The 25,454-nt window shown below is 43.2% G+C and overlaps 2 protein-coding genes across 3 annotated transcripts in view; one reads left to right on the plus strand and one right to left on the minus strand.

Moving 5' to 3' along the window:
• The window catches only part of LAMB3 (laminin subunit beta 3), a 122,900-nt gene that overhangs the window by 92,139 nt on the left and 5,307 nt on the right, over nucleotides 1-25,454 (minus strand). The window lies entirely within an intron of this gene.
• HSD11B1 (hydroxysteroid 11-beta dehydrogenase 1) lies at nucleotides 7,013-25,284 on the plus strand. Its single transcript, XM_035122664.2, has 6 exons — nucleotides 7,013-7,612; nucleotides 8,287-8,417; nucleotides 13,253-13,364; nucleotides 16,546-16,731; nucleotides 18,371-18,514; nucleotides 21,943-25,284. Exons 1-6 carry the CDS (start codon nucleotides 7,525-7,527, stop codon nucleotides 22,161-22,163), a joined length of 882 nt encoding a protein of 293 aa, XP_034978555.1. The 5' UTR covers nucleotides 7,013-7,524; the 3' UTR covers nucleotides 22,164-25,284.

Below are 25,454 nucleotides of genomic sequence, written 5' to 3' on the forward strand. Positions count from 1 at the left end.
TAGCTCAGTGCTTTGCATGTAGAAGTTCCAGGTTCAATCCCAGGTGACTCTTGCCTGAAATCCTGGAGAGCAGCTCATAGTCAGTGTAGTGACAATACTGAGTTAGATGGCTCAATGGTCTGATCCACTATCAGGTAGCTTCCTATATTCCTATATCCCTGTGATGGCTACTTGTCAGGGCTGCTGTAGTAGGAGGGTTTGATCCAGTGGATCCAGGTGGTTGGACCAATTGACCTTTAAGGTACCTCATGAGCATTTTACATGCAATCACTTTGCCTCTATCAAACTTATTCTAGTACACACAGACCTCTTCAAAGCCTTCATGGATGCTTTCCTTGCCATTTAAATGCTGAAGTCCCCAGAATCTCTCTGCCTCAGTTCCCCAGTTGTAAAATGTGTAAAATAAGGAAGGTGCAAATGACTTTGTAAAAAGTGTCTTTCCATTTTCCTATAACTGTGCCAGGGATGTGGTACCATTTTCAGTCTGAGGGCCACATACCATTCTGAGCAACCTTCTTGGGTGGGGCAATGGGTATAAATTTTTACCTTTGTACAACAGCCTAGTTTCTGTATGCACTCATGCACCCTTCTACTTCTCTATCCTGTCTCTAAGCAAGAGGACACATTCCAGACTGGGAAAAACAAAGCAGGGATAAGAGCAGATGTAGAGGTTGTGAAGCAGAGACAATTGTGTGTGTGTCTGCGTGTAGAAACCTCTGACTTTGCAGGGCAATTGTAGCATTCCTTGCTCTGCTTCTGGTCCTGCCCACCAGTTCCATATACCTCCTGGAAGGTGGCCACTATTGAAATGTGGTCCTTAGGGTGAAAAAAGCTTCTTCATTCCTGTGCTAGAAGGTACGTTGAATTTTCCACAAGTCTGTGCTGATTCCTCCAATGCAATGCAAGCCCCTTGAAACCTTGAGAAGGTTAAGGGGTGATATGATAGCCATGTTCAAATATATAAAAGGATGTCATATAGAGGAGGGAGAAAGGTTGTTTTCTGCGGCTCCAGAGAAGCGGACACGGAGCAATGGATTCAAACTACAGGAAAGAAGATTCCACCTAAACATTAGGAAGAACTTCCTGACAGTAAGAGCTGTTCGGCAGTGGAATTTGCTACCAAGGAGTGTGGTGGAGTCTCCTTCTTTGGAGGTCTTTAAGCAGAGGCTTGACAGGCATGTGTCAAGAATGCTTTGATGGTGTTTCCTGCTCGGCAGGGGGTTGGACTGGATGGCCCTTGTGGTCTCTTCCAACTCTATGATTCTATTCTATGAAAATATTCCCTAGAGGGTTGAGGGACCCACCAGAACTGCATGGCATATGGTATTGAGCAGTGTTCTTTGACATTGGGCCCCCAGACAACCCCCATCATTCCTAAATACTGGCTAAGCTGGCTGCAGGTGATGGGAGTCATAGTCCAACAACATCTGGGTACCCAAGGCATACAGGGCTACCTATATATTGATGAAAGTGGGGTGCCTTGCCTTGCGCTAGTGCAGGCATCCCCAAACTGCGGCCCTCCAGATGTTTTGGCCTACAACTCCCATGATCCCTAGCTAACAGGATCAGTGGTAGGGGAAGATGGGAATTGTAGTCCAAAACATCTGGAGGGCCGAAGTTTGGGGATGCCTGCGCTAGTGGAAGCACTTCTACCAGCACAAAGCTACCACTGCAATGCAGTGTGGGGTTTTCATAGGAGACTAGTGAAGCATATTATTTCCTCCGCCCACTTTCTGAAATGGTGCAGCCCCAAGAGGGTTTGGCCATGAGCCTCCTCTGAATGTTTGAAAGAGCTCAACAAGCCAAAATCAGGAGAGATCAGCCAAGTAGGAGGTGTGCTAATCCCTTATGTAAACAGAAGCACTTGCAGTGGAGAGGAATGATTCAGTGTAGTGCAGTTTGGTGCCAATAATAAAAAAGAGATAATATGTAAGATGATATACAGGAAAAGAAATAGGTTTTGGAGGTGTGCTCTTGGCTGTGATGGGACTACTCATCCTGGGATGGTAGAGCCTTCCTTTGATGTGTTTTACTTTAACACTGTATTGGAAAAGGCAACAGGCAAAATCCTGGAAAATACAAACGGGTGTCTACCAGGGTTTGGCCCCAAATTAATTACTGTTTCATGGCCCCTTCTGCACTCTATACTTAAAAAGCAGTATAATATCACTTTAAATATTCATGGCTCCTCCAAAAGAATCCTGGGAACTGGATCCTGGAAGACCCCTATTCCCTCACAATTCTCAGGGTGAATTACCAATCAATTCCAGTGTCTCCCAACACCTTTCAGCAAACTTTTATTTCCCAGGATTCTTTGTGGAAGCCATGAGTGCTTAAAGTAGCATGACAGTGCTTTGCACGTTTGGTGTGGACAGGACCATATCTAGAATTCAAATCATCAGATATTCACAGGTTTCCATAGCAACTTTGAGTGTGGGTGGGTGGGGCGGGCTGGCAGTGGAGGAGAAAAGCAACCTGACTCCACTGCAGTATTTATTAAGCATTTTCCTATCGCCTTAAAAAAACACACAGGGTTGCTGTCAAATCAGGGGTATGAGAACCAGTTGCCCTGGATATGTTGTCAGACTAAAACTCCCATCATTCCTGACCAATAGGCCATGCTGGCTGGGGTTGATTGAAGTTGAATCCAACAGCACCTGGAAGGCCACAGACTTACCATATGTGGTATAGGCAAGTGGCCAATAGCTTAATTTTGTTTTTATGATGGCCTCTTTAGAAAGGAACGACACATTTAAACATCAGCAAACTGGCATGTTCCATACCAAAGGCCGAGTTCACTGGGCCAGGGTCAGTTTAAAAGAGGCGCACATCTGTCAAAGCAGAATTGCCATCCTTTTGATGGACCAAGGCTTCACAACTTTTAATGCCTTCAAGATGTGCAGAAACCATTCTCACCACTGTATGTCCTGATCTACCCTCAACCATTCATGCTCTAGTTAGGCAGCTTTAACACAGTCTGGGGGGGGGAGAAGGGGGCTGTTCTATGAATAGGTCATCTGAAAGAGCCCTCAGTTATTTAGTATTCATTTGACTTGGAAGTCAAAGTTATTGACTAAAAGCCATGCTTGAAATCCAAAACTGAGCTACGAGTGAACCACACACAGTACCTGCAAACTCTGCCAGGGCATGAGTCAAAGTTGGGCATTCATTCATTAGACGACAGTACTTTAAATTTATGAAGTTGAAACAACTCATTAGATTAATCCTGAATTTGCAGTTTTAAAAAAATGTGACCAAGTAACAGAAGAGCTAGTTTCTGCAGTGTGCAGGGGGGGGGGCTCCCCACCACTGGTGTAGCATACAGGTGTTAGATATGACAGCTGTTAATTCCTCATTTATTCACTCATGTAGGTCAAGTGTCTGAGTCTGTGACCTCAAGGTTAGAACAAGAAAAGGAGGAGAGTCACAGGAAAGCTGAGAATTTCCCTGCAAAACAAGGACTCATTATATAACTGAAAAGCCACACAAAAGGTTGGCTGTGTTTGTAAGAGCAATTGCCTCCCACTTCCGCAGAGTGCTGAGTTCAGTTTAGCACAACGGGATGTGCAGGTGATAAGCATTTTTAAACATCCAGCTCTATTTAAATGTCTATTAGGAAGTGGGGAGGGGGTTGCTGCTACTGCTGCTTCTTTTGGAAAATCTTTTCCTCACCAACAATGGGAAGTTGAGAAATAAACACTGCAGCAAGCAAAATCTGTGTAATATAACAGTTGCAGAACAGACTGCTGTGGGGGCGTGGAAGGGGAAAACCAACTTTCTTTTCTTTTTTGTCATCCCATTCATGGTCTGTATAACAAGGTGGAATCATACAACTCAGCATGTGATGGCTATTCAAAAGTTGACTCCATGGTAGCTCTAATCATGTGGAAGTTTAGTCACAAAGCAAACTCTGACTATATGATGAATCAAGCCTGACCGCACTTCCTAATGATGGAAAGCAATATTCAATATGAAATTATTGAGCTTATCAGAGAGCAAGTCTTGCTTGAAGCTTCACTTCTTCTGCAAAGGTAAGTCCAGTCTCGCTTATCTTCTAGTTCTTCAAGCGTGTCAACAAGCTTGAGAATTGAGGTGGTCCAATAAGCACTGCATACTTCGACTTTCAAAAAGCCTTTGGCAAATTGTCACTTTCCAGACCTTCTGGAACTTACATCATTTGATAGAAAAATAGGAAGCTGCCTAATAATGAGCCGGATCCATTACCAGCAGCGGTTCAGCATTTCAGGCAGGGGGCATTCCCAGTCCTACCTGTAGATGTCAAAGATTGAAACTGGGACCTTCTGCATGCAATTTTTGTTTCATAATAACATGGCTCATAATTAGTTGGCTTTTATTACCAGGAGCTGGCAATTATTGCTATTGAGATGATCCCAAGACAGAGTAAACTGGCAGGTATTCATTAACTATAACCATCACTGCAGCCCCCTAGGTAAGAATAACTTTGCAACTAATGATTAAATGGAAAACTTGCATCCTTTGATTTGCTTTTTGTAGTGTTACCAGTGACTTGCATCTCCCTCTCCCTCTGAGACTCTATTAATACTTGGCTGCTATGCCATTGGGGATTTGCACCAAGAACAGATACTTCAGGGTTAACTTTTCAGTGGCTTAATTTTTGAGTGGGAAGATACGTTGCTATGTTCCCCCTTTCCTAATTGTTTTTTAAGTTGTTTCTAGCAGTCAAGATTCCAGTGTCTGCATAGACTGTGGGAGAGATGCCCATTATACTAGAGCACTTCAACGTCATCAAACTGCTGCCAACAATGTTTCCTGTGGAACATTGGTTTTAACCTTGTGTTATTCCTCCAAACACAGATGTTCAGGATCCTGTTAGGTGATTCTTAGCCCAACTGGGGCCATGCCTAGTCTATAAGTACTATGGCATAATGCCCAGAATGCCACGTAATGAGATGTACTCTACTGTTCTGTACTATCCAGGAAGATTCTCTGAAATAGATCTAAGCAGTAGGTGATTTAAGATGACACCTGTTATATAAGAGCTGAATTGTCATTACTAATTCCTAGTGTACAGAGACCTTAGATGCTTTTTAGTTTACATTTAATTTCTCTCTCCCTTATTAAAAATGGCTTAAACGTCCTTAAAAAAATTGGATCCAGTACACCTAATTTGAGTCACACAACTCAGATTTATTTTTTGGTGTGTGTGTGTATTTCAACAATCCTAAAATTTAAGAATTAGTAGCCCAGAACCACATTGAAGAAGGTAACAGTGGTTACCTAGACCTCCTTACTGGTTGTGAAGAGGCCCCCATAACAGTTCAAGCTTCAGAGCTCCAAAAATGTAGGTCCACCACTGCCTACTGTATTAGGTAAATTGGTATTCATTGCTCTACCAAACACTGGCATGTGGCCCCTGGAAAGTTACAGTTGGGCTGAAGAAGCTCCCCCACACTTGCCTTACAGGATCTCTGACATGGAAGCCTGAGGCCACCCAGTGTCTGATATGGACTCCCTGCTTCTGCCATCTCCCTTTGCTGCAAGTGTCTACTTTCCTTTCCTTTTCCCATAGGCATGAATGGCAGCAGTTCATTTATAAGCAACATGTATGCAGCCAGTCCTTTTTTTCTGGGGGTACACAGGGGTACGCATCCCCCTAAACATTTTGTGAATCTAAATTTGGCCTCATTGAGGCGCAGTATTTAAATATAAGTAGGAAAATGACAGTACACCTAAACATTTTCTTAGAAAAAAGCACTGTACAGCATATAAACTACAGTGTGTGTGTGTGTGAGTGAGTGAGTGAGTGAAAGAGAGAGAGAGAGAGAGAGAGAGAGAGAGAAACTATTTGTCTATGATGACCTTAATGAACCCAAATGTTGAGAATCAAGCTGGCTCTTCTCTGCATAACTCTGCCTCATCTTCATCTAGAACTCCTTCATCATGGCCGTCTTAAGCCTGTCGGGCGCCTGGGCGCGGTGATCGCTCCGGCGCCCCCCGCCCTGCCCCGCTTCTCACTGCGGCGGGCGGGCGCAGCGCTACTGTAGTGGGCGCAGCCACGCGGCACTCCCCTGGCGGCCTGGCGCCCTGGCACCCTGCGCCACCCAGGCTTGCCTTAGAGCCGGCCCTGTCCTTCATTAGTCATACTGGCATACTTGGTCATGCTAGTCAATTTTGGCACTGACTTTGAAAAAGATTAGAAAGAATGAGAGAGAAGCACAGGGTTATTTTTGTATGATCCAGTATGTCTTGGAAGAATCACATAAACATACAAAGTTGCCCCATAGCTGAGTGGTCTGAGAGTGGTACTCCAGGGTCTCCAACAGAGGTTGTTTCCAGATCTTTGTGGGTGGAGAAACCAGAGATCGAAAAGATTCCTGCATTGCAGGGGGTGGACTAGATGTACAAGGGAAGCAGTCTTTGGGATGGTATGTTCTGGGCCTGTATCACCAGTTGTTTCAGTTTCATTATAGGGAAGCCATGCACCTAGCGTACGAAGAACAAAATGGCACACAACAGTGCTGCTAGTGAACCTAACGTGGTTCAGTCATTGGCACCACAATTGCACTGGATGCAGTGCTGAGTTCATTGGCCACTTGAATATTTGACTGGTCCATAGCTGTGCAGGCCCATTGGGCGTCACATGAACACCATGGTACAATTAGGGTGGATCTGGCTCACAAATCTGCATTAGAACACTCAGAGTCAGGGGCCCACCACTGTAAGGTGGGGATTAACATATCTTAGAATGGCTTACTCTGTGGTATCAGAAAGCATAAACAGCACCACGTAATGCCAATGATAAATATGGTACGGCATATGAAGTTTTGAAATATTCTACTAATTATGGGCATAAAAGTACTTTGGAGACTGATAACAACTCTGCAAGACTGTCAAGAGTTCCAAAAAGGATCTGAAAACTCACAGCAACACATTTGTTGGCTCAGCTTCCCAAACATGTGCAACTTAGTCATGTCCACCCATTTGCCCTGAATCCCTGACATTATAACAACAACATCCTCTGCCTCTGCACTTCAGTCTCTGCAAGCTCTTTGAGGTGGAAGTCATAAGCTTCTTGCACTTGAGCCTTGTGCCGTGTGTGGAGTCTATGCCTGGCAGATGCTAAACAATGATATATTTTTTATAAAAAAAATAGCCCACCTGGAGTAGGCAGCCTGGGATCTTCTCTGAAGTGAAACTTGATGCTTTTCAGCAAAGACACACCTCTTTCAGGGTGTTGTGCAAATTTCTCTATTTTAAACGTAGGGACAGGAAATATGAAATGGGACAGCCAGGATCCAAAGATCACGTAGGCCGAAGTTTATCAACTCTTGACAAACAGTAAATTAGAGGCTTGTGATGGAGCTGTTACCTCGAGTACCCTGAATTGTCAGAAGGTTGGACATTTGGGCAAGTTGCTGCCTCTATGCTACCAGGTTTTTGCAGCATAGACATTGCTCCCTCTGTCTGGAACAGCTCTGCAGGGCTTTTTTTCCTCCTCCTTTTTGCTTCTCATGCTTGATTATTTCCTGACTCTGCAGTGGGATGGGTCTGCTGCAAAAGATTCTGGTTCTTTTTGCAGGACTGATCTTGGCCTTCTGTTTTTATTCGGGAAATGAAGACTTTAAACCGGGTAAGTTTTTTTTAAAAAAGTAAAGACATTTTAAAATAAAAGCAGGGGGAAGGCGGAGGGGGAGAAAGAGAAAGGAGTCACACTGGAATGGTTTTTATACAGGAACTGGTGCAAGCCTAAAACGAAACATGTCTGGGCGTTTCTTGCATTGCCGATAATAGAAGGCTTTGCTTGGCAAGCCTTTGAAATACATCACGCTACAGGCAGGGCTATTTTTTTCTTCTTCCTGCAAACAGGTGTGGTTAGGAGGCTTGCCATTTGGATTCTCCAACAGGCTTTCATATTCTGTCTATTTCGAAAAGGATTGGGCTTTCTTTAAAGTTGCTTAATTGTACAACTGCTTCAAAAACTTCAAGAAAGCTGAATGCTGTATATGAAGTGGCTTTAAAAAGAAATGCATGTTCATGTTTAATTAGAGTAAAATAATAACGAAAATAAATGGCTGTCTTGGCATTCTGCATCCTTTTGTAATGTCTGCAATTCTTATGACTGCTGGTTTCTTGGGAGAAGAATGCAGATTAGACTGGAAGATTGTTGGGACTGGGCAACTGATCGGCAGGCAGAAACTGCTGTTTCTCTTCTTGGGCTTCTTGCCCTTTAGAGACTGGTTTAGGATTGGGTGGTGTGTTTAATGTGATCTTTATAAATGGCTGTCCCTATATCTTGCTCTCCAGAAATGCTGAAAGGGAAGCGTGTGGTTGTTACTGGGGCAAGCACTGGAATCGGTGAGCAGATGGCATACCACCTGGCACGCATGGGTTCCCACATACTGATCACTGCGCGAACAGAAGCCAAGCTCCAGAAAGTAAATGTCATACACTTATATATGCATGCCTTTTACTGGGCATGCTTCTGTAGAGTCACCTGCACACACAGGTGATAGATAATGTGTAACTCCATGTATGTAAAATTCATATTTATGTGCATTGGGATAAACATTCACATACGGGTGACGATAAATTACCAAACCGGGCAGGAAGGAAGGGAGAGTCGTATACTTTACTAAAATTCAGATTTATATAAATGTATTTATTTCCAGATGCAATTTAGGTTTTGCAGTTGACCACCAGCAGAGTGTGAATGCCTGTCTCAATTTGCAGGAATATCAGTGTATTTGCGCATAGAAGTGGAAGAGAGAGGCAGTAGGTGCCATTACAGAAGTGTGCCTCATGGGAAAAGGGATCCTCATATAAGGGATGAGCTGGTATACCACGCCATCCAATATGGCACCAACTTATATAAGCCCCCCCCCAGGCACTCACAAAAGTGTTACCACTTATTTACATCAGGACTGTACATCCTTGAATGTCTGTGCATGCAAAATTTGGGCCTCTTTTGTACATGCATCAAATGTTTTTGAACGTGATCTCAAATCGGTTTCACGCTAAACTTTTCAACACTTGGCGAACATATTTATTCTCACTGCACATCTCTCTAGACAGCTTTGTCCAGTGTGATTGCTTAAGGCAGAGTGGGTGGGTATCCAGAAAGGAAAATAGGCAAATATAAATAAATATAGAGGAAGCAGAAGTTTTAGGGGACCCCAGCACCTGGAGGAGTGATAGGGGACCTATTGAGAGGAACTTTATTTGCCCCTTCCGAAAATTGATTTTGGATCAAAAGGAAGTGGGATAAGGGCAAGTTTAGCATCCCAATCTTTGGTTTCTAGGATAACAGACTCCTTCCATACAAGTTTCATTGACTTACGTTAAAGGAGGAGGCCAGCAAGACAGAAAACTGGGGTTATGTGGAACTTTCCCCCTCCATTCCTCCACACACACATTCAAAAATTATGAAAGAAAAGATAAAAATTTCGAGAATTCCTCGTGGGTTGCACGCAGGCCTTTTCTTGTGCTTACATTACTTTCAGGTTGGTTATGGGATGTTTCTGAGCATTTTTTCCCTTTCATTCTGCAAATCCTCTCTCCAGTAGTCTGTCCTCTGCAGCATTCCTGGGTGCCTGCATTTCCTGAAAAAGCCATGGTGTCCTTGGCTGCACTTTTCTGTAAGCATGGGAAAGCGGGGAGGTTCCTGGCAGCTACTGGCTGTTGTTGTTTGAAAAGTAAAGGGTTTTAATTTAATTTTTCCTTTTAAAGAAACCATTGAAAAATGATTTTTAAAGGACTTCCTTCAAACAATAAAACAAAAAAACACCAAATCAGTGATCACACTGTTCTCTGTGCCTTGGCAGCCAGCCTTCCTGGCTTCCTATGTTTCAATTCAAACTCAGGGGGAAGACATCATGCAGTAACATCCCCCATGGGCCTTTAACAGATCAGGAAGTGCAGGCTGCTGGGAAGGCTGTGGGGCTCCGCAGAAACATTTCATGGAAAGAAAAACACAAGACACACCCACAGCCACTTTGCAGTGATAAGATAAGCCTGACCCCTCATCCACTCAAATTCTAACAAATTCTAAAGTGAGAAAGAGGCGGGACGGTGGAAGTCTCTTCTGCAATGGAAGAATACTTTTTCAGAACCTGAAGAACAGAGACAACAGTACACAGTACACAGCACTAGGAAAAACCACCCAAGGGTCACCATGCATGTCAATAATGACAAACAGCAGTGTGAGAAGCACAGCTGTGGGAAGATTATTGCCCTAGAGTGGAAAAAGAAACGACCCAGGAGGTTTTATAGACATAGCAACCCACACAGTGACTTGAACTGCTGGAGCTCAACTCCATTTGTTCCTATTTCCACCCTCAGCCAGGCAAGAAGAGGCAGCATGTATTAGGTTCATTAAGGGACACAACTTTATTCATGTTTTATGCAACAAATCCACAGTGACACTGGAAGCTGTGCAGGCCTAAGGCCTGCCCCTCCTAACCTGAATTGTGTGAGGAAGCAAACCCTGCCCTGAGCGCATATAGCTGCTACGCCTCCTTGGGTCTGGCAAGTCACCGTTTGGCTGAGGGAGCTCTACTAAGGTCCCAAGATTTTGACATCAGGTGGACCTCAAAAGGGATCCTCTCCCTGCCCAAGGGTCTCACAGACCTTTTGGGCAAGTCTCAGGATCACACACTTTCACCATAAAGGCTTATCAGCACCCACCAGTGGTCCCAATTCTGGGTTGCTTCCCACAACCCCACCATGGGGCAAGCTGCCGCTTAACTCCTTTCCCCCACTGAACTGACAAAGCAATTGCTGATTTATCTCAAGTTTGTCATTTTTAAGTCCTCACAAAAATTTTGTGAGCATTTTAGCTCACATTGCTCCCGACATACACATATTTGTATGCAACGTCACCTAATATCTTTTCAAGCAATTTCTCCCAACATTTTAGAGCATTTGGGCTCATCCTACCATGATCACACAGAGCTGTGGGCATTGCCTCTGCTTTGCTTCTGGTCACTGGGCCAAGCTGATGAAATCGCACAGTCTGAATAGAGGACAGGGCATTGGCAATGCCATTATCCAATCCTGGGACGTGGCAGGCAAGAAGCAGTACTTTAAAGATAAGACACCATAGTGTAAATGACCTCACCAAACCCTTCTGATTTCAGAGTTAGGAAATTTACAGCATACACTTTTGCCAGATTGTCAAGCCAGAAATGGGACACGGAGTTGGCCAACAATCAGGTACTGCCCACATAGCGAAGAATTCTGAAAATCTGAGGTCCTGAGATTGCATGGTAGAGCGGGATGGGAATGCCTACTGGCTTGCTTCTTGGTTGGTTTCCTTTCCCATTAATCTATCCCTTTTTGGGACGCATCCTGGGCCCTTATGCTCCACAAGTAGTTATATTTTTCCCACACTCCAGTTGCACTAGAACAACTGTTTACAGGGGAAGTTAACCACCAAGGATGTAGGGGGTTAACCCTGGGACCTTTAGCCAGTGTAATCTGTGCTTTAGCACTGAGTTAATGCCTGCTTGGAGCTATCAGGATGGTGGTGGTACAGCCAAAGTCTTGCAGCACAGGGGGGGACCCTCTTTGCCAACAGCACCCAACATGCTCCATCACTCACTGCAAAGTCAAGGAAGAAGGGGTGGTCAGGGGTGGAGTGATTCCTTCATTGATCTGGCTTCAGCCCTGAAGCCGGTGTGCCCACTTGCATGCATGCATCTGCATGTCTAGTGTCGAGCTTGCTTCTTTATGGCACGGGTGCACAGCCTTTCCTCCAGCCACTCATAGGAACACAGGAAGTTGCCACTGGTCCATCTAGCTCAGCACTGTCTCCATCAGGGATAGCCAGCATGGAGCCCTCTAGATGCTGGTGGACTACAACACTCATCATCCTTGAACATTGGCTGATGGGATCTGTAGTCCAACAACATCTGGGGGGGCAGCACATTGACTATTCCTGGTCTACACTGACTCCCTGTTCTACCAGGCGATGTCAGCCTGGGACCTTTTGCAAAGCATGCACTCTTATTACTGGGTGCATTACCCCCCCCCCCCCCGAGTTTGGGAGAGAGGAAGTAACAGTCTGGCAAACAGAGCACAGATGCTAGATTTCATTTCACCTGTTGCAAGAATGGCCCTATCAACAATGGATGGCAATGTTACATACTGAAGTCTTTAAAATCAGCCAGGGAGATCAAATTAGACCTTGGTGTACTTCAGAGAACCCAGAGTTTCTCTTGGATGACCAGATTTCTCATAATAAAGGTGAATGAACTAGAAGCATCCACCAGAGCAGGGTTGCCCAAACTTGGGTCTTCAGCTGTTGTTCGACTACAACTCCCATCATCCCTAGCTAGCAGGACCAGTGGTTGTGGATGATGGGAATTGAAGTTCAAAAACAGTTAGAGACCCAAGTCTGGGAAACCCTACACCAGACTTTCAGCCTAGCAAGTTTTGGCAGAAGTGGGTCCAAGCTAGGGATCTTTAAGTAATTCAGTCTTTGTACACTGACTGAATTACTTAACAGAAAAAGTAATAAAGGCTAAGATACAATAGTTAACTACTGTAACTACGCCAGCACTCTATGCTTAGTACGTATTTATGCATCACCTGTGCTTAGATTTTAATAGTCTTTATATTTAAATTATTTGTTATATTGTAAAGAAGAAGAATGCAAAAACTAGGTACTAGGGAGCCAGTGACACTTAAAACAATTGTCTGTCAAATTGGGATAATGAAGAGGATTCCCCCCCTGCCTTGATTATAGAAAATCCAATTGTCTCCTAAATTTTGTTGCAGTCTTTAAAATGCAGCTCTTGTTCAATACAAAATATGGTCATCATTACAGACACATTTTTAGGACTTCCAATACATTTGTAAAAGCAAGCTAGAAGCCTGACATGGCTGTGACAGCAGCTGTTGCGGTGACACCAGTAAGGGATAAAGTTCTAAAGCCAGAGCCCATATCCAGAATTTGCAAGTTCATTTTAAGAATGTTCAAAGCAATTTTGCTTCATTTTGATTTTTACAAATGAGAAACTCAGTGTTCTTGCAGCTGGAAACTTTGATGAAGCTGCTTTTTCCATTGGAAATTCCCCACTAATAATGCTAACCCATCAAGCACACAGCCTCCACCCCCACCCCCGAAAAAATGTGGTGCTTAGAGTATTCTGGTAAGCTGAACTAGCCAGCTGTTTCCTTACAATGCTGCATAGGAATTTAATTTGCTGGGATTCAAAAGGGGCTGAAAGGGCAACAAGCCTCCAGAAATCTCCCTTCCTCTTTGTTTCAGGTGGTTGCTCGGTGCTTGGAGCTGGGTGCAGCATCTGCCAGCTACATAAATGGCAGCATGGAAGACATGGCATTCGCTCAGTCTGTGGTAAAGAAAGCAGAGGAATTGTGGGGTATGCTTGCTTTATAAGAACATCAGAAGTGCTGTGCTGGATCAGACCAAAAGCCCAAAAAGTCCAGGGTCCTGTTTGCTACAGTGGTCAATCAATAATAATAATAATAATAATAATAATAATAATAATAAATAATACCTTTATTGTCAATGTACAACTTGTGTACAATGAAATTAACCCAGCCCCCCCCCCAAAAACCACTCAATCCCATTGCACTCTGTGTTCTTGTTGCACAACACACCAACCCCAAAAGTCTGTTGGACTATATTATTTTCCATTCAACAGCCTAACAGCCCACGGATAGAAACTGTTTTTTTAGCCTGTTGATACAACTGGTTATACTTCTGATTATACGACTGATTATATCTCCTGCCCGAGGGTAGAAGATTAAAGAGGTGCTGGCCGGGGTGTGAATCGTCCCTGAGAATTTTTCTCGCTCTCCTAAGGCAACGATCCCTTGCGATGTCATCTAGCGGGCTCAGGGGACAGCCCATGATATCATGTGCTGTGTTCACCACCCTCTGTAAAGACTTTCTGTCTGTGGCTGTCAAGCCAACGTACCACACTGTGATACAATATGAGAGGAGACTTTCTATTGTGGACGATAGAAGTAGGTAATCAACTGTTGTTTAACGTTGTTCTTTCGCAAGACCCCTAGAAAATGGAGTCTCTGTTGGGCCTTCCTAACCACCTGAGTTATATTGTTTTTCCAAGTGAGGTCTTCACTAAGGTGAAGACCTCCCAGCAATTTAAAGGAAGAGACTCTCTCCACACCAGATGCCCATGGAGAGCTCCTACGCAGGACATGAAGATAATAGCCCTCTCCCACTCATGATCTCATCATCAATATTCAGGGGTATACTGCCACTGAACCTGGAGCTTCTAGGCAGCCATCATAAGTTGATAGCCTTATCCTCCATAATGAATTTGTTTGGTCACCTTTTAAAGCTGTCCAAGTTGGTGATCATTCATCACTACATCTTGTAGCAACCAATTCCAGAAATTAATCGTGGAAAGTTTAGTGGGTCAGAGCAATGCAGGAAACTCAACCCTGCCGTCAAGTGCCTCGCAACTCACTCCTGCTATCTGTCTTTCCACACTGGCACAGCACCTATGGGTGCTTCCAGGAGGGTGTTTATTGTGGGATGAGCACTCCCCGTAGATGCAGATTTTTCACAGCATCCACACTGGTACCAGTGCCAGCCCATTCTCCATTTAATCCAGGTGCATCCTTTCTAAGGAAAATAAAACCTGTTACCAACATTGTTAGAATATTAAAGCACTGTGTGGAACGCACTGTGTATTATGAGTAAAGAAAAGAATAATCCCAAAATCATCCCTGTAAAAGTATGGTAGGATAACAGACAAAACACTGGAATGCAGTGGCTATCTGTATTCCCTGTAATTAATTAATTAATTAATTAATAAAAGATTCCAGGGGAAAGGCAAGTTTGGAAGCAACCTGAATCTCACCCATTCACCCAATTTGAAGAGATCCTTCTAAACCTGCTCCTCACAGTCCACTTGGATTTTCACTATGCTGAATAATTTGGTATCATTCACAACCTTGGCAACCGCAATGCTCACCATGACTTCAAATCATAATACGGTAAATAGTGTGTTTCAATAGAACTCCTTGGTGGAACACTAGACTACTTACTCCCCCCCCCCCTTTGTTAAAACTGCTCTTTTATGCCTAATATTTAGCTAATTAACACATACTACTATGCTGTGGCTTTGGTGAAGCACTTAATTTTTTAAAAAAGGATGTCCTGAGATCTTCAGTTCCAAAATGGCCACTAACATAGTAGTATAGTAAAGGTAAAGGTACCCCTGACCATTAGGTCCAGTCACGGACGACTCTGGAGTTGTGGCGCTCATCTCGCTTTACTGGCCAAGGGAGCCGGCGTTTGTCCGCAGACAGCTTCCAGATCATGTGGCCAGCATGACTAAGCCGTTTCTGGCGAACCAGAGCAGCACATGGAAACGCCATTTACCTTCCCACTGGAGCGGTACCTGTTTATCTACTTGCACTTGACGTGCTCATAGCTGCCAAGTCTCCCATTTTTCGTGGGAACCCCCCAGATTTTAATCCGTTTCCTGCTGTTATCCCAAATGGAAAAAAAATCCCGGAAATTCCCTGCCTGCCAGGGAGGCTTCATTTCGTGTGCCGCTCTGCCCATGTCTGGGCACCAGAAATCGGGCAGAGCGGCACCAGAAGTCGCTTCTACGCATGTCTGGACATGCATAGAAGCGACTTCCGGTGCCGCGCCACTGCTGATCCCGCATTTTTCAGCGGGAGACTTGGCAAGCTATTCTGAACTGCTAGGTGGGCAGGAGCTGGGACTGAAGAACGGGAGCTCACCCCGTTGTGGGGATTCGAACTGCTGGCCTTCTGATTGGCAAGCCCTAGGCTCTATGGTTTAGACCACATTGCCACCCGCGTCCCTGCCCATAGTAGTATAAGCATCACTCATTAACTCGATGGAGAAAGCTAGTCCGAGTTCTACTATGCTATTAAGTGCTCTTAAAGCTTTGCAGAGCTTTAAGCTCTGTTTTTGATTCTCATGGGCTTCAACTCTCAGGAATGTGGAGCCTTCTGGCCCAGTACGGCCCCAGTTGCTCACACTCACCAAACCATTTTGCAGAAGCTTTTGTGGCATGATTGCATGGCTGACACACTGGGAACTGAACCATGGACCTCCCTAGCTAGAAGCACACAACTGGAAGTACTCCAAATCTACCTGAAAAGTTTGGCTCCAGTGTGAAGTGTTAACAGCCTTATATGCCCTGAATCAGGCACAGGCTTGTAAGGAGCATCATAACTCATTGAAATATAGATGGCCTGATAGAAAACCTTGCCCAGCCTTACCTCTGCTGCAGATCAGAGCTAGCTCACACCCAGGAAAATGTGAATCATTGCTTCAAGGCTGTCATGCTAACATTGTTTCCTTGAGATAACAAGCCTGTTGCAAGCACAAGCTGAGTCCACAAACTCTGGACCATATAGCAGGGGAAAAATGGCAGTGACACAGCCGAGTCCTTCAGTTAGGCATCTCAAGTTATGCAGACACATGGGTCAGAACCAGGCATCCAAGTATCTCTTATTTTAGAAATTAAACAGCATTGGTAGGATAGCTGATCAAGACAAACAATTCTAACAACTCTTTTCTGTTTTTAGGAGGTCTAGATATGCTTATTCTGAATCATGTTAGCCCTTCCTACTTAAGCTATTTCAATAGTGATGTTGCATATATGCAAAAGGTCCTGAATATCAATTTCTTAAGCTATGTGACCATGACAGCTGCAGCTCTTCCCATGCTTAAGAACAGCGGAGGAAGCATCGTAGCGGTTTCATCCTTGGCAGGTGAGTACAAACAGCAATTGTGTGAAGTAGCTCTCAGCGGCCCTTAGAGCGTCTTAAAACATTTCTGATTTTCCTACTATGATAGCCGTGCATGTTGATGACTGCGAACATATATGACTGCACACCCAGCTGGTTGCAGCTTCCAATTGTGCATACCCGCTAAGCCAACTCCAAAAAAAGGTACAGAATATCTTATGTGGTGATCAACTCACATCTTTAATGTGTTTTCTTAACCTGAGATGCCCCCATTAATGAAGACCATCTCTGAGCTGCTCACCTTGTTAAGGAATAGCAAGGCTAAGGAATCTTCCATAACAGTGACTCTGGAACCCACCCACCCCACTCACACACAAAACAAAAACCACTACAAAAACCAAATGAACAATCATACCCTAGGCCAGGCATCCCCAAACTGTGGCCCTCCAGATGTTTTGGCCTACAACTCCCATGATCCCTAGCTAACAGGACCAGAGGTCGGGGAAGATGGGAAATGTATTTGGAGGGCCGAAGTTTGGGGATGCCTGCCCTAGGCCAACCCCAACCTCTCTCACCACCAAAGGAACACAAAGGAACAACAGAAAACCTGCACAAGTGATGCTGACAACTCCCCCCTATATATTAAGTAAAATAGAAACATCGTCACCTGACCCCCCATCTCCTCCATCTACTTCTATCCCCCTCTTTCTTCCCAATGTATCAACAAATGAAACCGATTTGTAAAAATGTTACAAGAGACATTGCATATATTTCTGTAAATCAAGAAAATCTTTAATAAAAAAAACCCAGTGACTCTGGTGACTGTTCTCCTTTGTAGGGTGAAAAACAAACCCTGTGTGAATTATATGGATGGGTCTACTCAATTCTTCCTTTGGCACTTCTGTAAGGATGCCCTCTAGTCCCTTTTCCTCTCTCTCTGCTTGTGAGGCAGGCCAGGGACTAATTTTTGAGTGTCTCCTGCCACAGCACAGGGAAAGGTGTCCAAGTGTTCTACTATAGGTATCTCAATTGAATCTCATATATTCATAATAATCCTCATAGCAGCTTTACCCTAGCACAGGGGACGGGAATCTATAACCCTCCAGATGTTGCTGGACTACAACTCCCATCAACCTTAGGTCCCGGTCAGGATGGCTAAGGGACAGGGATGATGAGAGTTGTAGTCCAGCAACCTCTGGAGGACTAAACTTTCTCCACTTGTGCCCTAAGCATTTGACAGGATCTCTGGCTCACAATCCAGCACTCTTGTGCTTTTAATAAGTATGGTTCTGTACAATTCTTCATTGCATTTCTATCAGAATGTTTCTGTTCTGCCTTAAAATTTCACAGGCTATAATCAGAGTTGCGTATAATTGCTAATATACAAAACAGCCTTATAGAGGGGGCAGGGAGGGGAAAACAGTTCATCTTGAGTGCTTTGAAATATCTTTTTAAAAATTCTTACAAGGTCCAGTTATGCCATAAGTTCAAGTTTTTGAGTGCTTACATAACTTGGAAACATTTTATAAACAAAATAATAAGTAAACAAATGGAAGCAGGGAGGAGAAAAATCTCTCTCTCAGAGATGCAAGCAACACTGGTTTTACTTTGCCACCTGCAGGATTATAGTGGAATTAACCCATGACTATTGCTATATTTCCAGGCAAAGTTGCATTCCCACTCACTGTTTACTATTCTGCAACAAAATTTGCCCTGGATGGGTTTTTCAGCTCCTTGAGGCAAGAATTTGTCATGCAGAACACCAACGTTTCCATCACACTCTGCATCCTTGGACTCATCGATACAGGTACAATTTAACATTTTGAAACCTGACTATAAGGACCTGGTTTTCATTGGCAGGTTTGTGCTGTGCTCAAAATCCTTCAGATCTCAACTTCAACAACTTGAACGTAAATATGGATCGTTTGTTTATTGGCCTTTTTGTAATCTAAAACACCATAGATTTTAATGCCATGAAATTGCCAAGAAACATTTTCTCAAGTAGGGCTTCCCCATGACGTATGTTTGGACAGTGAAGCCAATGGATAAGACACGCAAATTGCTTCTGAAGTGAACGTGCAAGCTTTTGCATTAACGATGAAGTGTTATTTCAGGCATCCCCAAACTACAGCCCCCCAGATGTTTTGGCCTACAACTCCCATGATCCCTAGCTAAGAGGACCAGTGCTCAGGGATGATGGGAATTGTAGTCCAAAACATCTGGAGGGCCGGCTTCCGGTTGACCACGCCATCTTGCTCAGACGGGGGTCCGCACAGCGGAGCGGACCTCGGCGCTTCAGAGGTGGAGGGAATCGTTCCAGCGAAGCGAAACCTCCTTAAAAGCCCCAAATCGAGCTTTTTGGGGACAGATTTTGCCTGGCGGCGCCAAAAGCGGGCTCTCTCCTCCCCGGATCGGCTTTGTTTAAGCCCCCGAGAGCGAGGAGGTGAACCGCGGCGGACAGGCTGACATTGCTGCTCTGAGAGTGCGAAGCTGCGAGTCTGGGAAGTGGAGGTGGCCAATTCTTCAAAGAACATTCAGCAAATGAATAGACTGTGAGTAATTTGGATTCTTTGGAATGTAAATTAAGGCAACAATTTGGACCTGGGAGAGAGGGGAAAAGAGGAAGCCACCCCCTCCCTACGGTAACATAAGAGACAGTAAACAGAAACCCGAAGCCGTAAACAGAAGATTTCAACTTAAAAGGATTCCTCAAAGGCATCAAAGAGAATCTCCCCTAAATGCAGGGTAAAAGGGGAGAGAGACTGTGGTTGTGATTGCCCTGCAGAAAGAAGTTAAGACTAAGAAAGACCTTTCTGTTCCTCGGGAGCCGGCAGCCCAGACAATCCAGTGAGTTGATCAGGATTTATAGTTAAATTCTATTTCTATCTTTATCTCTGGACTTTTTGGAAATTCTTTTTTGGTTTATATACTTTTGAAATGTGAGTTCGAACTTTATTTTTAAGAATGCAGCCAGCTTGTTAAAATGGAGTGGAGAAAATAGACTGCGATTATATTCCACCCCATGTGACAAGTTTTGACCTTGACAGGACTGAACTATGTCAACAAAAAGGTACCCGCCTGAGTTTCAGCGGACTGTTTTGACCTTAATGTGGGAAGCAAGAATAGAACTATGTCAAGAGGAGACACAACGGCAAGTGTTACAGCAACAATTCCAGATGATGATGGCAGAATATGATTTCTTAGAAGATGAAGCTTTTGAAACTGAAGAAGACGAATGTGAGAATGACAATGATGAGGACTGTGATGACTTAACACAAAATGAAGCCCATCACGAAAAAAATGATGATTTTACTCAACAAAAAGTTGGATGGAGTGCCTCCCCTTCGAGGGGGGCACGATTGGACTTACTGGAACTCCAGAATGACCACAGGGAAGAAGGAAAAATTAAGCAGAGAAGAGAAGAAGCTCAGGGGTCTGATATGGAGGCCTGGATGGCAAAAGACTGTAAACAGGGGGTGGGGTGAAGGGAAAGTGAAGTTGTGATTGTAAGGATGGGTTAATAGGACTATAACTGGACTGCTGACTATGGAACTTGCTGGATTGGTGGGGTGGAGCCAGTACTCGGGGGGGGTGTAAGGTTAGTTTGGGAATAATTATAGGTTTAAAAAGTGAATTGATTCTGGAAAAAGGTGAAAATATGGAGGCCTATAGAGGGGTAAAAATTAGGCACGGGAAGAAAAAATGGGAGTTTGATTTCTCAGTGATTGGACAATAGGCGAAAATGATAATAGTTAGTTTAAAAGTGGTACAAGATATAAAGGTGTATGTTATAAAATATGAACTATGAAACTGTTGAAGATGATAAATAAGGGAGGAAAACCGGGGAAGGGGGGAGGGTGGGGAAGCCCACAAAATATGGTTTAACAATTATGAATTTAATAATTATGATGAATTTTTTTTGTCTTTTTTCCTTTTTGTCTTTTTTTTTCTTCTCTTTTTTCTCTTTTTCTCTTTTTGTATTTTCTTTTTTTTTTTGGTATGACAATAGATGGTTGGATGGATGAACTCCTGCGTACTGCCCTGGTTCACTGGAGCTCCCTGGTGGCAGGGGGGGGCTTCGGGGGCAGGGGAGGGGGAGGAGGACAGAAACCCAATCATAAAATGGACCACTTCTGACTGTTCACCTGCGTGGGATACTTCTGTGGCAGGGGAGGACCCATGGAGGGGGGTGGGAAGAAGGTGGAAAAGGTGTATATGTATGTACCATCTTTTGTAATTTGTAAAATCAATAAAAATTATGTTTTAAAAAAAAACAAAACATCTGGAGGGCCAAAGTCTGGGGATGCCTGTGTTATTTCTAACTCAAAAGCATCCATTTGCATCAGTAGAATATAAAATGGTTCCTCAGTTCTTCTCTATATGTCATATATTATTTAGAAGAGAAGGAACAGTGCTGAAGAGAAGAGGGCAATGTTTAACAGTACATTTCTAGGTCTGGAATTGACTAAGCTTTTCTTGCCTCCAAACCAGGCACCCCCAAACTGCGGCCCTCCAGATGTTTTGGCCTACAACTCCCATGATCCCTAGCTAACAGGACCAGTGGTCAGGGATGATGGGAATTGTAGTCCAAAACATCTGGAGGGCCGAAGTCTGGGGATGTCTGCTCCAAACCATGTGAGCTTCTTCTACTTCGTTTTACATATAGACCCTTTTACATACATAAACACGCACATGCAGATGCAACAGCACAAAGACACAAGAGTTACCATTGGAAACAGCCAGCGCATGTAACTCAAAATTCCTGAGAACTTGAAAGAGTGATTTCTAACAAATTACTTGTCTAATGCACAAATTGTTGGGATCCGCTTCTGTAAAACCATGACCAGATGGCAACCACCGCAAGCTGTAATGTTTCATCCTATGAAGGCAGTAGTCTACGATACACTCCTGATGTGGAAACTGCTACTGGAACTAGTCATCTGAATTCCTCTGAAATCATCGATTCTCACATACCACCCCCACACACTTGGAAATTCAGTGAAGCACTATTTCATGGAAACAAAGCCAGGCAAAGTTTCTTATCAGCTTCACTAAGGCTGCAATCATTTACACATTTATCTGAGGCTGAGCCCCATTAAACCTACTTCTGAGTAGTTTACTTCTGGGTTTACTTCTGAGTAGACAGGTATAAGGCACTCTGCCCAGTAGGCACTTGTTGACTGACTTCTTGAACAGAGAGTACCTACTTAACTCGAGCTCCTTTTCTTCCCTTAGAAACGGCCATGAAAGCAGTTTCTGGAGTGGTCAAGTCATCCTCTGCAGCACCGAAGGAGGAATGTGCACTGGAAATCATTAAGGGAGGAGCCCTGCGCCAAAGGGAGATTTATTATGAATATTTATCTACAAGAATCCCTTTATTGATCCGGGACTGGGCTCCAAATCTCCTGGATTATATCATTCAGAGGAATTATAACGTTGAAAAACTGAAAGATTAACTGCTCTTTAGCTTTCCTTATTTTATATTTTAGCCACATTGGGTCCCTGCCAGGGAAAAAGGCGGGGTAAAAATAAATATAATAGCACCTAGAACTTAAGAGCACTGAGAACTTGGAAATACTGTAAAGCTCTGCCCAAATTTCAGATTTGGCACCCACATACAAAAATCAAATGTGAAAATTTGACGTCTTCGGGGTTCATTTTTGACAGAGCTAGTTTTGCTGATAAAAAGGTAAAGTTATAGGTCTGCATCCAAAGATGTCACTCAACTGACTGTAAGTCTTCCATTGACAGAGGAGGGAAGGGAGGGCTTTTTATGACAGCACCTCCTCCCAATCTGCTGTGAGACCCTTCAGAGTAGATTTAGGGAGGTACGGGGATTAGAAGAAGGAAATTGATTTCCTTACTATATCACTTATGGAAGCCTTGTTGTCAGTTGAGCAACAACGACTGATACATCCCACGAAGTTTTGCACTTTAAAAAAATAAACCAACAAAGAAACACTGAACTACCTAAATCCATATTTGAAAATGTTGTAAAAAAATGTGTGAGGGAAATATAAAGTTGATTTCTTTCAAGAAATTGTCTCCAAAATTTTAGCTCTAGCTGCCCAGAGTGGGTACAAGGAGACATAAAATTAAAGCTATATGTAAATATGTCTTTATATTGCTTTCCCTCCTCCCTCCAGAAAAATGACATTATTTCATTTTAAAAATCTGATCTCTAGAGTTATAACATACATATTATGCTACTGACTATATTGAGGGATGGTTTTGTATTTATGGCCTTTTAAGCAATTATTTTTTGTGTGTGTGCATCCAATGGCTCCCCCATCTGGTGGATTAGATTCACAGGCACATTGATCTGAACACATGCCAGCGAGCTGAAACTAGGGCATGGCAGCTCTTGAAACCTTGCTGTGTTTTAATATATTGTTTCTGCATGAGAATTGTCAACTTTTAAAACTACTGTTATATAATCTGTTGGTGGTTTATTTGAAGGGGAGGAAAGCAAGTTACACCACAGTTTAGCATTACAATATTCAGGAAAAGAACTGTAAATATGAGAAAATACTCTTATTTGTCCCACAGCCCCCACCCACTCTGGAATCCCCTCCCAGTAGGGATTCCTGTATTTGAGCCCTACTTATTTTAGCCACCGTTCATTAAGTTGGCAATGTTCCTGATGTTCCTATGATTTATCTTTGTCTAGATTTTGTCTCTAACCGTTGTTAAATAGCCATGTGGCATCTTGATCTCAAGCTTTCCTCTCCTCTGCAGAGAGTAAATATCATTATTAGGAAATACGCCTTATTTCAGAGTATTCTTGTCCCAGCACATAGGCTTCCTATTTAGAGATTCGAATGAAGTAACTCCTATGGACTCCCGGTTCCTGTCCCCCGAATGAACAATATCCCATTCAAAGACTGACATTGCTCCTTAAAGTATTACTTGATTATATTTGAATAGAAAATGCAATGCTGCTTAATTTACCCCTAATTTCAAAGTGTTTTGCCTTTGATTATCTCTCATTCAGAAAGATCGTAACCCTCACTGTGAAGTCCAGTAACCATAAGGGGAAAGGGCATAGTTTTCTGATTCTCAGAAATATTAGGCATCCAGCAGTTTTTGTTCTGTCACATTTCTCCTAAAAGCTCAGCATGAGAAATGAGCTGTACTGAAAACACAGCAGATTCTCATTTTATTGTATCAAAGGCTTAGCTTAGGCAAATTGTTAGACTTGCAGCCTGAAAGCTTTCCTCATCAGGAAACAAAATTATTTTAAGCTTCTCCAACTGAGACTGCAGAGAAATGAAGGCAAATTGTTGGGCAAAACTTGCTATTTCTACCCAGATGAACACAGAGCCAGATGAATCACAGGGCAAAAGGGATTGATGCATGGGTTCATGGCAAAATGTGAAGGATTTTAAAGAAGAAGGGAAGGCCTAGAAAATCAAAGGGTTTGTTCTGTTGCCCCCCAGGACAATAAAATCAATACAAGTTTGAAGCTGTACAACTATGATTTGTCCTACTGGTGAGGTCAGGTGAGAGGCATACTTTGCCTTCTGACACCATCAAAACAAATAAAATCTCAATTTGGTGACAACCTGGGAAAATCTCCTGTCTGCTGTACAGGGATGGAGGAAAAACTTGATTAGCCAAACGTAACCTGATTCTCACTCTCTGAAACCATTTGCAAACTAAAACACAACCATGCTTCAAAATTCACACTTTCCAAATTTTGCGGTGCAGTTCTCCCGCTAAGTGATGTGTACAATAATGCACTTACCGGTAGTAGGGTAAAGTGTGAATAACAAAAGTGTGCATTTTTGGTGGAAATAAGATACAAAAATGCATTGTATTAGCATAAGTTGTTCTGTTTGTTTGTTCCGGAGCTTTCCTTGCAAAAACTCTGCTCAGAGACAGAGCTTTTAAGTGCGGGAAAGAGCAGGGCAAAGGGTAAGCGTGGATAAGCCCTATATTAAGCAAAATTCACACAAAAACCTTGATGAATTTTCATGAGGACTTATTTTGAAAAAATGCAAATTGACTTGGAAGTGTAAAGAACTGAGCTGAAAATTGGAAAATTAGAAGCTAAGAGAAACCAGATTAACATCTTCACCCATTCCTACTCCCATATCACCTATTTATGCTGTCAAATCAAGACTCACTTCACTTCAGAACACCCCAAATTTTACAGTACTAATATTTACAATACTACAATACTAATGTTATCTCCTTGTTTTGTTTGCCACTCTTGCCATTTCTAAGTTCTGCCTCTAGAGGTCGTTTTCCAATGTTCATGACTGGACTTGTTTTCAGTAGACCTCACCACCTCTTTCAGTATCAGTATTGTGCTTTCTAGAAGGAAGAGTAACAGGTAACATAATGGAATCCATCGGATAAATATTGCTTTAAATAGTGAACTGGTTGATGTGAACTTGCAAATCAGTCTCCAAGTAATTTTTCCATTAAACTGGTGGGATTATGCAATGGAGGGAACTGGGCTCCTCTGTGACTGTGAGATACTTGTCCTACAATTTCTCACAACCTGCTACTGTAGGAATGTACACCAAGGAAAGTGCCTTCTAACTAAGGACATACATTAAAATAATATCTACTAAAACAGTTGTCTGTGCTATTTTTCTCTCAATTGTGACATCCTAGTTATTGACTTTCCTCGGGACAGTTCACAAAACATCTGCTCTTACATCCTTTCAGCACCAAAGGCCTATTTATTTCCCCAAGCCTTTATAACAAATATTAACTAAGATTGGTTTTAATCTGCT

Source organism: Zootoca vivipara, chromosome 7, assembly GCF_963506605.1.
Source record: "Zootoca vivipara chromosome 7, rZooViv1.1, whole genome shotgun sequence".
Classification (NCBI taxonomy): domain Eukaryota; kingdom Metazoa; phylum Chordata; class Lepidosauria; order Squamata; family Lacertidae; genus Zootoca; species Zootoca vivipara.

Excerpts from the sequence above, each read along its gene's own strand:
- HSD11B1 (XM_035122664.2), top strand. The coding sequence starts at position 7,525 with ATGGGTCTGCTGCAAAAGATTCTGGTTCTTTTTGCAGGACTGATCTTG. Across the intron at positions 7,613-8,286 it reads AAATGAAGACTTTAAACCGG|AAATGCTGAAAGGGAAGCGT; the intron begins GTAAGTTTTTTT and ends CTTGCTCTCCAG. Across the intron at positions 8,418-13,252 it reads CAGAAGCCAAGCTCCAGAAA|GTGGTTGCTCGGTGCTTGGA; the intron begins GTAAATGTCATA and ends TCTTTGTTTCAG.